The 12,594-nt window shown below is 36.1% G+C and overlaps 1 protein-coding gene across 7 annotated transcripts in view; it reads left to right on the forward strand.

The window, feature by feature from the left end:
• The window catches only part of LOC150093021 (uncharacterized), a 79,814-nt gene that overhangs the window by 39,242 nt on the left and 27,978 nt on the right, over positions 1–12,594 (forward strand). For 6 of the 7 annotated variants that reach the window (XR_016550398.1, XM_090413272.1, XM_090413268.1 and 3 more), the window contains one exon: positions 7,719–8,039. Coding sequence is in view for 6 of the 7 variants with exons in the window: in XM_090413272.1 (XP_090269398.1) it covers positions 7,719–8,038 (320 nt within the window). In the remaining variant the exon portion in view is untranslated. The remainder of the gene's footprint in view (positions 1–7,718; positions 8,040–12,594) is intronic. The other variant, XM_090413274.1, reaches the window with a different exon arrangement.

The following is a 12,594-nucleotide window of genomic DNA, read 5'->3' on the forward strand; positions in this document are numbered from 1 at the left end:
TTTGCACCTGAAGTATCATCAGGACTGAGGCAACTCATGGTAAAAGTGGGCCAAGCTCTCATCACTCCTTGTCTTAGTATCTCCCATAATGCAAAGCACATCTCCTTGTGGACATATATAATACTATGCATTAAGGGAAGGACCACTATCCAGACTGGTTTCGACCTTTATTGAGGTCTCGTCAGTGGGAGCTAGACCCAGAGGTGGTGATACCACGGTGGAAGCAATGGAGCAGTCATATTTACTTATACGATATCATATTTACCTCTGGCTCCCACTGACGAGACCTCAGTAAAGGTCAAAACCAGTCTGGGTAGTGGCTCTTCCCTTAATGCATAGCATTATACATGTCCACAAGGAGATGTGCTTTGCATTATGGGAGATTCTAAGACAAGGAGTAATGAGAGCTTTGTCTACAGTTACCATGCGTTGCCTTAGTTCTGGAGATACTTCAGGCTCAAACTTTGTTTGCTTACACTTGGATGAAGGATTAAACTAAATTTATTAAAGAATAATGTGTGTTATACAAGTTCTGGTGCACACAGCTCAACCACGTGGCAGGCTGACTCAGCAGTGTCTATGCCAATGACATAGACACTGACCAACAGTCCAGTTTCTTTTTGATAGGACATTTAATTCCAGTATGAAAACATATAGTTTCACAAGACATGTTCATCTGTACATCTATAGACATTCATTTGCTCATGTTTGATTGAATATCACATCGTAAATCATTTGATGCATTTTAACTGGGACATTTGCTAAAATTCATTACAAATTCATCTCAGCTTTATAGGTTATGTGTATATTTTACCATATACTTGTCAGTTTGGTTTGATTTGGTTAAAATTACAGCTAAAATATCTAAGAGTGTGAAGCCATTATATTAGGTCTGCTAATTAAACATTTCCTGGCTGGCTTGCATGTTTTACAGGATGAAAAATCTGAATTTCTGGGAAGAACTCAGGTTTCTGCTTCTTCCTCCTCTGTACAAAAACATCTAAATTGCTTGCAATTGGAAAACTCATATAATGATATTCATGGCATCGAAGGTGGCATTCAAACTCAAGTCTTTTCAATCAAAGCCAAATGTCATATCATTCTTTCATATTTATTATTATTTCAGCACCTCCATGGAATCCTAAGACTCATCATGGGAGACAGAACAACACAGTATCTATGATACATCACTTTGAAACCATTAACATACAAAGCACTCACAACTGCCCCAGGCAACCCATTCCATTCATTCATCACTCCTCAAGTGAAAAATCTAGTCTTCTCACCCTTTCTAACCACACTCTCCCAACTTCCAGGGATGACTTCTTGTTCTACTCCCTCTGGCCAAGTGCTGAAACATTTCTCTCACATCAATCCTATAGAAGTCTTTAAGTAACTTGTATGTCTCTATTATATCCTCCTCTTTTTTGCAATCTATCTTCATAGCGAGCATTTCACAGAAAACTCCCCATCTTGGTCACTCCTCTCTGGCTTCTCTCTCTCTGCCATTTCCTCATCCCAAAGAAACCTAGATAACCAGACCTGAGTACTGTAATCCAGATGTGCTCATATCAAGACTTTATAAAGAGGAATGATAACTCCCTTATCTCTGCTTGTTAGTGTATTCTTCAATAACCAATTAATCCTGTGAGCTACCATAGCTACTTTAGCAGTATACCCTCTAAACTTCAGCTCTCTATCTACTACTAATCTCAAATCCCTACCTTCATGAATTTCCTAGAGGACATTGTAATCTTTGTTTCCCAAAATGCACGACTTTACATTTTTCCACATTAAATTGACATCCATTATGTTTTTCCTATACAATCATCCTATTTAAATCATCCTGCAAGCTCTCCACATCACCTTGATTGACTAATTTAATTGACTTGATTGAAGAACATGAAACAAAAGATACAAGTGGATGGAACTGATATAGAAAATGTAGAACAATTCACATATTTGGGAAGTAAACTGACATATGACTTGGACTGTAAAAAAGAAATAAAGATCAGGATTGCAAAGGGAAGAACAAATCTGAAGGCCATGGATAACATCTGGAAAAGTAAAGTGATCAGTCTGCAATCAAAACTAAGAGTACTGAAAACATGCATCTTCAGCGGTGTACTGTACAGATCTGAAACGTGGGTAATAAATAAAGAATCAAGAAAAAGAAATTTGGCATTTGAAAGAACTTATTGCAGAAAGATTCTAAGAATAGGATGGGTACAGAAAATCACCAATGAAGAACTCTATCAGAAGATACAACCAAAACAGAATCTAATGCATAAGATTATAAAATGGAAGCTGCAATTATTTGGACACATCTGTAGAATGAGTGAGGACCGGAAGATAAAGACATTTATGTTTGGTATTTTGGATGGTTTAAACAGAGGAGGTAGACCATACAGAGAATGGATAGATGATATAAAAGACTGGTGTGGAATGGGTGTACAAAAACTGTACAATCATCCTATTTAAATCACTGGACAAAGAAAAGTGGAAGAAGATAGTGAAACAGGCATGAGACATCAACGGGCAGTGAGCCCATGGTTTGTGATGATGATGATGAACTTTGTATCATCCTCAAATAATTGAATATCTCCCTTGAGATTACTTCCTGTATCATTTATGTACAAATTAAACAGCATTGGTCCAATCACAATTCTCTGCAGCACACCACTAGTCACCTGCCTTCTCCTGGCTTCTGCTCCTCCATATACTACTCTTTGGTAACTATCCATCAGCCACACTTTTATCCATAGCATCAGTTTCCTATCCATCACCATTTGTCAGAACTTTTGTAAAATCCAGTAGTATCATCATGTGGCCATTTTCTTTATCCAACTCAGTTGTCACTATTAAAAAAGTTAATTTTTTACTAAAAGTTTGACTGACCCTTCAAAAAGCTGTGCTGTCCCTCATAGAGTGTCATATTCTTATCCACTCCTTCCTGAATTCTATTTTTGACCATTTTCCAGTAATTTTACCACCCCTTCTGAAATACTAATTAGTCTATAATTTGCTACCACTGACTTAGATCCTCCTTATTATTTTGCCCTCCTCCACTTACATTTCCTTCTGGCCATGTGATCTTTCTTCCTTACAATCTATGTCTGTAGTTGAAGTCTTCCATAATAATTACTCAACTTGCACTCATTGTACTATTTTAACTAATTTTATATTTTGCCCTAATTGGCTTCAATTTCACACAAGATTGACTCAAAAAGAACTGTAATCTGCATGACTGACTACTACACTTGTTGGTTGCAATTCATCTGCTGTTGTCAGCAATACTCCACCCCTGTCCTGTCTACTCTCTCTCCTCCCTGAAAGTACTAAATCTATCACATTCTCTCCCTGTAACTATGTCATCTGCTGTTAGCCAAGTCTTGCTAATGCCTATAACTTTTGATGAGGTTGCAAGTCAATGCCCAAAACCCCTTTCTGTTATTCACAATGCTTTTGGCTATATAGTAACTGTAGAACTTCTTAGGCCCAACACACCTATACATCCTGAATTGACTACCCTATTCAATATTTTTGCTTAAGAGACTAGATTCTGCACTTGGTCATTCTCACACTCATTTGCTTCATAGGTGCTTTCACATGCTGAATCAAATCTAGTTTGCATTTGTCTTAATATTCTTTAGTTTTCTTTCCTTTGCACTTCCACACTCCCAGTGAACAAAGCTCTCTAGACACCTAATTCCAAATCCATTTCAGTGCAGTCCATCAGCATTGTACAAATCTTTACATCCATCAAACTCAAGCCATAGGTTCACAAACTCTGTCATTCCTTTTTGCACAACCTGTGCATTGATTCATTAGCTATCATCGCCCTCCATTTCAGTCTGCCTCTCGTTGCATGGCAGTACACTCACAAACTTCACCTTCTCACTTTTGTTTTTTTGCTTCTTACAAGAACTTTTTTACATCCTTCCTCATACTGTATGTCTCACATCTCAGGCCATTGGTTCCAGCCAAAACAAATAAATCTTTCACCTTTCTTTCTGCATTTTAACAGCATTACTATTTTATAACATATTATATAATATAATTAAGGGTGCTTAAGGGTCAAAGCTGTATAACTGAGAAGAGACCTCCACATAGCCTTTAAAGGAATGCGGAGAACCAACCAGAGCTTCTGACCTAATGTCCAATCCTCACCTTCTTGTGGTGCACCCTGTTGGATATCTACCTGGATACTGAACGAACAAGGATGGGCTGGCAATTTGGGATTTAGCCGACCAAATTGTATTCTTATTGGCTTAAACCAAAATACAAAATGATGGTATAACATGACAAAATTTCATGCTCAATGGGGTCGCCCTGTTAAACAAGGCCCCCGTTGTTTTTCCAGGGAACCAGGGTGAACAGCGAAAAGTCAGCTATTGGAACAAATCTGAAATAATCACCCCAACTCAAGATCACCAGAGTTAAAGATCGGTACCATCAACATAAGAAAATGAAAATGTTATATTCAGGCAATAACAATCAAGGAAAAGAAGGAGTAGCCATAGTATTCAACACTAAATACGAGGCTAATCTTCTTGAATGGCAGGCAGTCTCAAGTATAGTGATGTGGGCAAATATCAGAATGGGGAACTGGACAATGAGACTTATTTGTGCCTATGGTATCACAGAACTACTAAGGTAGAAGTGGAGGAATTTTTTGAGGATTTAGAGAAAGCAGCTGACATAATGAAAAAGGAAAAGTTGGTCCTTGTTGGGGATCTAAATAGCAGAGTAGGAAATGATTGTCAGACATACAAAAGTATTTTGGGAAAATTTGTAGAAAAGAGCAAAGCTAATAATAATGGCAAATACCTGTTGGATTTCTGCTCAGGACATGAACTGGTTATTACTAACGCCATGTTCCAACAAAAAATGTGCACAAATTCACATGGAGAGAAGAGACAAGAAATAAGAAAAGTCTCATTGACTATGTTATTGTTGATAGTGGTGTTTTCTCCCTGGTGCAGGACACCAGAGTGTACAGAGGATTTGAAATTGGAAGTGATCACTATTTAGTCTTGAGCAGGATAAAATTGAATTTCATATTGAAAAGAATAACATGTAAGAAAGTTTTAAAGCGAACAAAAGTTGAGCAGCTCTCAGATGTGAACTTTAGACTAAAATACGCAAAGATTATTGAAGAAAAAATGAAAGAGTTTGAGAACAGGAACCAAACATTGGAGATTCAGTGGCAAGCCTTGAAGAAAACCTTGATTGATTCAGCCAGAGAAGCATGTGGTGAGGTTGTTGGCAAGGATAGAAAAATCAGAAATCCATGGTGGACACAGGAAGTTAAAGAGGCAGTGAAGGAAAAGAAGAAAGCATATCAAAAGTTCCTGGCAAATAAGTCAGCTTGTGCTCTTAGAGAATATAGAGACAAATGCAAGAAAGCTAAACTCTCTGTAAAACTAGCTAAACAGAAGTCTGGGAGGACTTTGGCAAGAACATAGAAAATAAATATCAAGAAGGTGATAAGATATTCTGGAGGTTGTTGAAGAAGCTTAGAAATGGAGAAAAGAGTGCTGTAAAAGGAGTGATAAAGGTAACATGAAAACGAGAGAAAAAGATATCCTTGAAGTATGGAGCAATTACTTCGAAAAATTACTAAATGAAACACTGCGTATCACTGTAATACACAGTGATAGCACAGTGGTAAAAAACACTCAACAGGCATACAGTCAGGAATATATATCGATACTCGGAGGCATAGCTACGGATGGGGCAGAGGAGGCGGTCAGCCTTGTGCGGCACTTTTAACCTTTTTGAACTTTTGCAATTAATTCTAAAATACAGTCTCGAGAACTCATTTCCAAATATTGTAATACTACTGCGAATTTTCCTCACAATCGTTGTAACTGTTGCTAGTTGTGAGAGGAGTTTTTCTAAATAAAATAGATTAAATACATTAAGAATTACTTACATTATTATGAAATAGACTGTGCTAATGTCATCGATGATTTTGCTAACAGAAAAGCAAAAAAAATACATTTTAAAATGTTGAAATTAAAGTTTTACTTCAAAAATAAACATAGTGTTTTAATTTATTTCCCTATAAGTCGTTTTGATTTTTGTAATATTTTTGGTGTGTATTGAGTGGGGGTAAAATCAGTGACCGTTCCGGGCAGCAAAAGCTCTGGCTACACCTCTGTCCATACTTGAAGTAGAAAAAGCCATCAGAGGCTTGAAATGTGGAAAGATAGCAGGAGTAGATAATATTCGACCAGAAATGCTGAAGTATGGTGGTATAACAGTCTTCCAGTGGCTGCACTGCATAGTTCAGAAGGCCTGAACAGAGGGACGAATTCCCAATAATTGGAGTAGAGCTCTCATAGTACCCATATATAAAAAGAGAAATAAAACTGAATGTGAGAATTACAGAAGTATTTCCCTATTGAGTGTTCCTGGTAAGATTTATGCAAGTATACTTGAGAAGCAGTTGAGAAGAATTGTTATCCCCTCTGTTATTCATTATCTATATGGATTACATTATGAAAACAAATATCAAATATGAAAACATTATATCAAACTTGTTAGCTCTTTGCTTTATGCAGACAATGTTATACTTCTAAATAAATCTGCTACAAGTCTGCAAGATTCCCTGACTAAATTGAATAACTGTTGTAATAGATATGGTATGAAAGTCAGCAATAAAAAGACAAAGACAATGAAAATAGGCAGAATCGTTGAAAATGTCAACTGCATCGTGAACGGAGAACCTGTGGAACAAGTAAAACATTTCACCTACTTAGGCACTATTTTTAGTGAAGATGGTAAATTAAATATGGAAATAGACAACTGAATCAACAAATCTGTATTGTAGGAAGTGAATTGAATAATTAATTCATATGGAATAAGAGAGAAATTAGTCAGAACACTAAATTAGATTTATACTGTCTTGTATACAATATAGTTATATATTGTATACAAGACAGTGTTCAAACCAGTTTTAACTTATGGATCCTAGAGCTGGGTCAGAAGTAAAACACTTGACCAAAGACTAGAGACCGCAGATATGACGGTTCTGAGAAAGATGAGAAAGTCCAGCAATGCTTTAGCAGAGCTAATCTCAGCTGGTATGGTCACTTAAACAGAAAATGGGCGAGGAAAAATTAGCAAAACAAGTGTTCTCTGCCAGGTTGGCATGAAGACAACCCGGAAGAAGACCAAGATATAGGTGGATTGATACGGTACAAAGTGCTTTAGATGATAGAAATATAAGATCTGATAATGTTGGAGTCTTTACAAGTAACAGACTGATTTGGAGGAAAATTGTAGATAGGAAGTTAGTAATGATGTAAATTTTTCATTTAGTACTATCATATCCTGTACACCCCTTGAGGGCGCATGGCAGGAATGTACCCTCAAGTAGAAATTTGATGATGACTTTGGTTGGATAATTCAAGACTGATTGCATCATGGCCCAGAGTATTTGATTCATTTTGATTATATTTTTTATAGGGAGAGGTGCATCGTTTACTTAATTATATCTCAGCTTTCTGTAAAGTACACTATTGAAAATTGAATTCTGAAATTACATCTGCTGAATTTTGGAACTAATAAGAACATTCAAAAAATGAAAAATTAAATTATACAATGAACATATTATAACTATCATAACAATGATAAAATAACTTGCAAATTGCCAGTTTTGATTTATTGGTTTTATTTTTTATCTAATATATGAATTATTTTGGTTTCAGTGGACTCACATGCTGGTAATCAACTAACTAGGATTAGAACTCCAATTTTAGAAAATGAAAAGGAAGAGGAGAAAGAAGTTAACATTCACATGAATGTTAATGTTCAGACATTAAATGAACCCCTGAAATTTTCATCAAAAGACATTTCTGGTAAGCTGTTATGTAAACCAGTTCCTATTTTTGAAGAAAACTGCTTACCTGAGATGTGCAACATAGAGCAAGGAATGCAAATTGGCATTAAAAAGAACATTGAGAAGACTGTGCCTTTTAAGCCAGAAAATATTCTAGAATTAGAATATAGTTCTCCAGATTCTGATTAGAGTCAGTATTTCTGATTTTATCAATATATATGTAAATGAATAAATATTTATATAGAATTTTATGATGTCAGTAAATTACTCATTACAGTCGTATGAATCTGTCAATCCTAAAATACACGTATCCCTTGATTAACTCGAGTAATTAATCCCTCGATGTTACCGTGTATATCAAAATTCATCATCATCATCAAATTCCTGCCATGTACCCTCAAGGGGTGTACAGGATATGACAGTACTACATGAAAAAATTACATCATTACTAACTTCCTATCTACAATTTTCCTCCAAATCAGTCTGTTACTTGTCGAGACTCCAACATTATCAGATCTTATATTTCTATCGTCTAAGGCACTTTGTACAGTATCAATCCACCTATATCTTGGTCTTCCTCTGGGTCGTTTTCCTGCCAACCTGGCAGAGAACACTTGTTTTGCTAATCTTTCCTCTCCCATTCTATTTAAGTGACCATACCATCTGAGATTAGCTCTGCTAACACATTCCTGGATGCTGACAATGTCAAGTTCTTTCCTAATATCCTATTGCTCAGAAAGATCTCACCAGTTTTGGTCTTTTTTGTTTCAGTCACCCCTATTATGTCGATCTGGTACTTATCTAATTCCTCAGCTAGCTCCATTTCTTTGCCATTCAGGCTTCTTACGTTGATAGTACCGATCTTTAACTCTGGTGATGTTGAGTTGGGGTTTATTTTCAGATTTGTTCCAGTAGCTGACTTTTCGCTGTTCGCCCTGGTTCCCTGGCGAAAACAACGGGGGCCTTGTTTAACCGGGCGACGCCCCAGCAGGCATGAAATTTTGTCATGTTGTACCATCATTTTTTTATTTTGGTTTAACCAATAAGAATACAATTTGGTCGGCTAAATCCCAAATTGCCAGCCCATCCTCGTTCGTTCAGTATCAAAGTAGATACACAACAGGGTGCACCATGAGAAGGTGAGGATTGGACATTAGGTCAGAAGCCCTGGTCGGTTCTCCGCATTCCTTTAAAGGCTATGTGGAGGTCTCCTCTCAGTTATACAGCTTTGACCCTTAAGCACCCCTCTATATCAATGGTAAAAATTACAATTTGTCCATGATCGATTACTGTATTAATGATTTGTTTTATATGGTACCTTTTTAGGAAAAATAAAAAATGAATGCAAAGTAAATGTTTAATAAATGATTGTACCTACATTAGCTACTGCAATTTTTTTATCAAAAAAAGTTATCGAGTCGTTTGAACAGTTTTAGTTTTTTTTCTTATCAGCATAAATTCTATGATAACAAGCAAAATGACTTTCTAGACCAGAGCTTTCCAACTGTGTGTCGCGACACGTTAGTGTGTCAGCTGCAGTGTGAAGGTGTGTCGCACGAACATAAAGCATTAAACAGAATAATCGCTGAAAATTTCCACAGCGGAATCGATTTCGCAAAGTACCGGTACAACTTTTAGTTAGCACCGTTAAAGAAGATATTTGGTTAACTGCTCAGAATCCCCTCCCTGAGTCTATACCGACCTGCATGCAACCATCAGTTTCGTTTTCGTTGTGGTTTTCTATAGTTCATTCAAGTATGAGTGACAGTAAATGTAAACAGAAGCTAAATTGTGCAGAGCCTTTAATTAAAACGCAGTTACTCGTTTTTATACATTTCATTCATACTAACAGAATTATTCAGCAATTCTTGTGTTGTCTAGAACTTCCAATGAAAACTAGAGGCGAAGATATATTTAAAACAGTAGATTGCTTCATGAAGGAAAATAATTTGCTATGGTTAAATTGTTTAGGAATATGCAGAGATGACGCTCTTTCAATGGTTGGTTCAACAAAAGGTTTCAACTATTTATAGTAAGTGATTAATCACTTACTATAAATAGTGAATTTTTATTAACCCAGTATCGGATGAACAGGAAGAGATTTTTAAATAAACCTTCTAAAAGTTATACAAAATATAATTGTAAAAGCATATACGTAAACTACATCCGATCTGGCCACATGACCAATGAGAGGCACATCAAACTGAATTACTGTGCTGCGAAATTATGTTTGTCTAAAAAGTGTGTCACCAACATGAAAAGTTTGGAAAGCACTGCTCTAGACCTTGACAAACAAGCATTCTTCGATTAACATCTGGATCCATATCCATTATTTGCTGCTTAAGTGATTCTAAACTGCTAAATATTCCATCCAGTTCTTTGTTTGTTATCTCCTTTGGAACCCTCGTGTTCACATTTCATTTGTTTGTTGTCATTATATGCACATTATTGTTCAATTTCAAGATCGTTTTCACTCATATCTTTTGAATTTGAATCCAATAATTCTTTAACATCTGCATCAGCACCATCAAAACCAAGTAAGGTCTTCACCAATTGCAACGATTTCTTCAACCATGCGGTGTTCACAGGATTTTGAAAACCACCTAAGTCATTAGTGCATTCTGGCAAAGGTTTTTCCAAACAGCTCTCATGCAGGGGTGAATTCTCCATGCTTGCTATGCTTGCTGCACAAGCTTATTACTTGAGAAACAAGTAATATTTATTTGTTAATAAATGTATGCATTTATAAGCATTCCATTTAGGCTTTTATTTTTGTAGACAGAAGGCACCTTAAGTTTGCACAGCAATAATTGAGCTTGGCGTTGTGTATTGAAGGCTGATGCTTGTTCATCTAGTCAAAGCTGCTTTGGCTTGCTTGGTTGTGGGAGCTTCCAGGTCCTTGCAGCAGCACTGTGATTTCATGTGCACGTATAGCCATTTCCGCTCCCTTCACGTCGTCTTAAACACAGGCCATATGCAGAAAGTTACTCTAGCTAGTGAGCTTCAGCCAACCTTTACAAGTGTGTGTTGCTTGGGAAAATTAAGTTACAACCAACTTTTTATGACGATGTTATTGACCAGTTCATAAAGAAGAACCATACGGTAGAATTTGTATTCAAGTAGCTAAACTGAAAAAGATAGAATATCATTTGTATAATTAAATGTACATAAATTTCTAAATACAGTCTGGTCTCTTTTTGTGCGGTAGATATGTTCCACAGAAAACTGCATATAAAAAATCGCACAAAAAAGACCCAACTTACGTTGGAAAATTAGGGATACGTTCCATAATGTTCTAAAACTGCATAAAACCGAAGCAATGAATTAAATAAACTTAAAATCGCATAAAACGTTTACAAAAATTCAGGAAAATAAGAACGCCAAAGTTTGTTTTAAAGCTTTATTCATTTAATTTTATTGAAAAGTAACAATTTTTTTTTACGTTTCTTCATCAGAATTATTGTCGCTATTAGAAAATATTTGGTAATGTTTGCAAACTGGTGCAAAATCACTTTCATCACCAGAAGATCTGTATGGTAAAGGCAATGGTTCTTCATAAACAGAATTAGCTTCACCCTCATTCTGTGCTGATTTTTTTCTACTGAAAATGTAATCAGTGATTAAACTTTGTGATGATAATTTTACTAATTTTTTACACAGCTCGCGATATCCAGACATACTGTTCTTCAGCTCACGTTGGAATTTAAAGGCTCATTCAAAATTTGTGTCATTAACAAGAAAATGATTTTTCAATTTATTGCACAGTTCAAGACCTTCTCGAATTATATTTTCAGTGAGGGGAACAGATTTTTCTTCCACTTCACTATCGTTTTTTGGATCTTCGACGATATCTAAAGTTAATCAATATCCAATAATATTATCGTCACTTAAGCCATTATCCACAAGCAATTCATCTACATCATTCTCGCTAAATGTATCAGAACCTTCTCCACCAAATTCATGTGCCAAAGTAATGATTTCAGCTGATAATGTAGATGTTTGAATGGTTGCACTGTTTGCAATACATCCAGGCCCAACTGTTTTCCGGCAGGCATTTAAAGTTTGTAGTCTTATTTCAGCGATAGCAGATGTAACATGATTTAAGCAGTCCAAAATAGAAAATTTTTTCCAAACATCAGTTACTGTTAATGATTCATTTTCTAGTTCATCCAACATAAATTGAAAAGTGTGCTTAACGTAATATGTTTTTAAAAGTAGCAATTATGCCTTGATCTAATGGCTGAATAATGCTTGTTGTATTGGGTGGAAAAAACACTACCTGCACATCTGAATGTTCTAAATGCAGATGACTTGGTGCATTGTCAACAATTAATAAAACTTTAAAATCGAGAGCTTTTTGCTTCATATATGTTTCCAGTTCTGGTACAAAGCAATTATTGAACCATCCAGTAAATACAGCAGTTAGCAGTTGTTACCCAGGCCTTTGTATTAGCCATCCAATGTACCGGCAGCTGTTTTAGATCTCTGCTTTTTAGAGCACGTGGTCTTAGAGATCGATTTACTAGGAGGGGGTTTCAACATTCGATCCCCTGATGCATTCTACAAAGTAACAACACTACTCAGTCTTTGCTAGCTTTAAACCCATTTGCTTTTTTCTCAGACTTCGCATAAGTTTTCAACTAGGCATTTTCTTCCAAAGCACTCCTGTTTCATCAGCGTTAAACACTTGATCGGGACAAATATTCACCATCTTCAATAATTTTGGCTAACTTCTCTTGAAAATG

Source organism: Typopeltis vanoorti, chromosome 24 (assembly GCF_054136105.1).
Source record: "Typopeltis vanoorti isolate ZY-2024b chromosome 24, IOZ_Tvanoo_1.0, whole genome shotgun sequence".
NCBI classification, from domain to species: domain Eukaryota; kingdom Metazoa; phylum Arthropoda; class Arachnida; order Uropygi; family Thelyphonidae; genus Typopeltis; species Typopeltis vanoorti.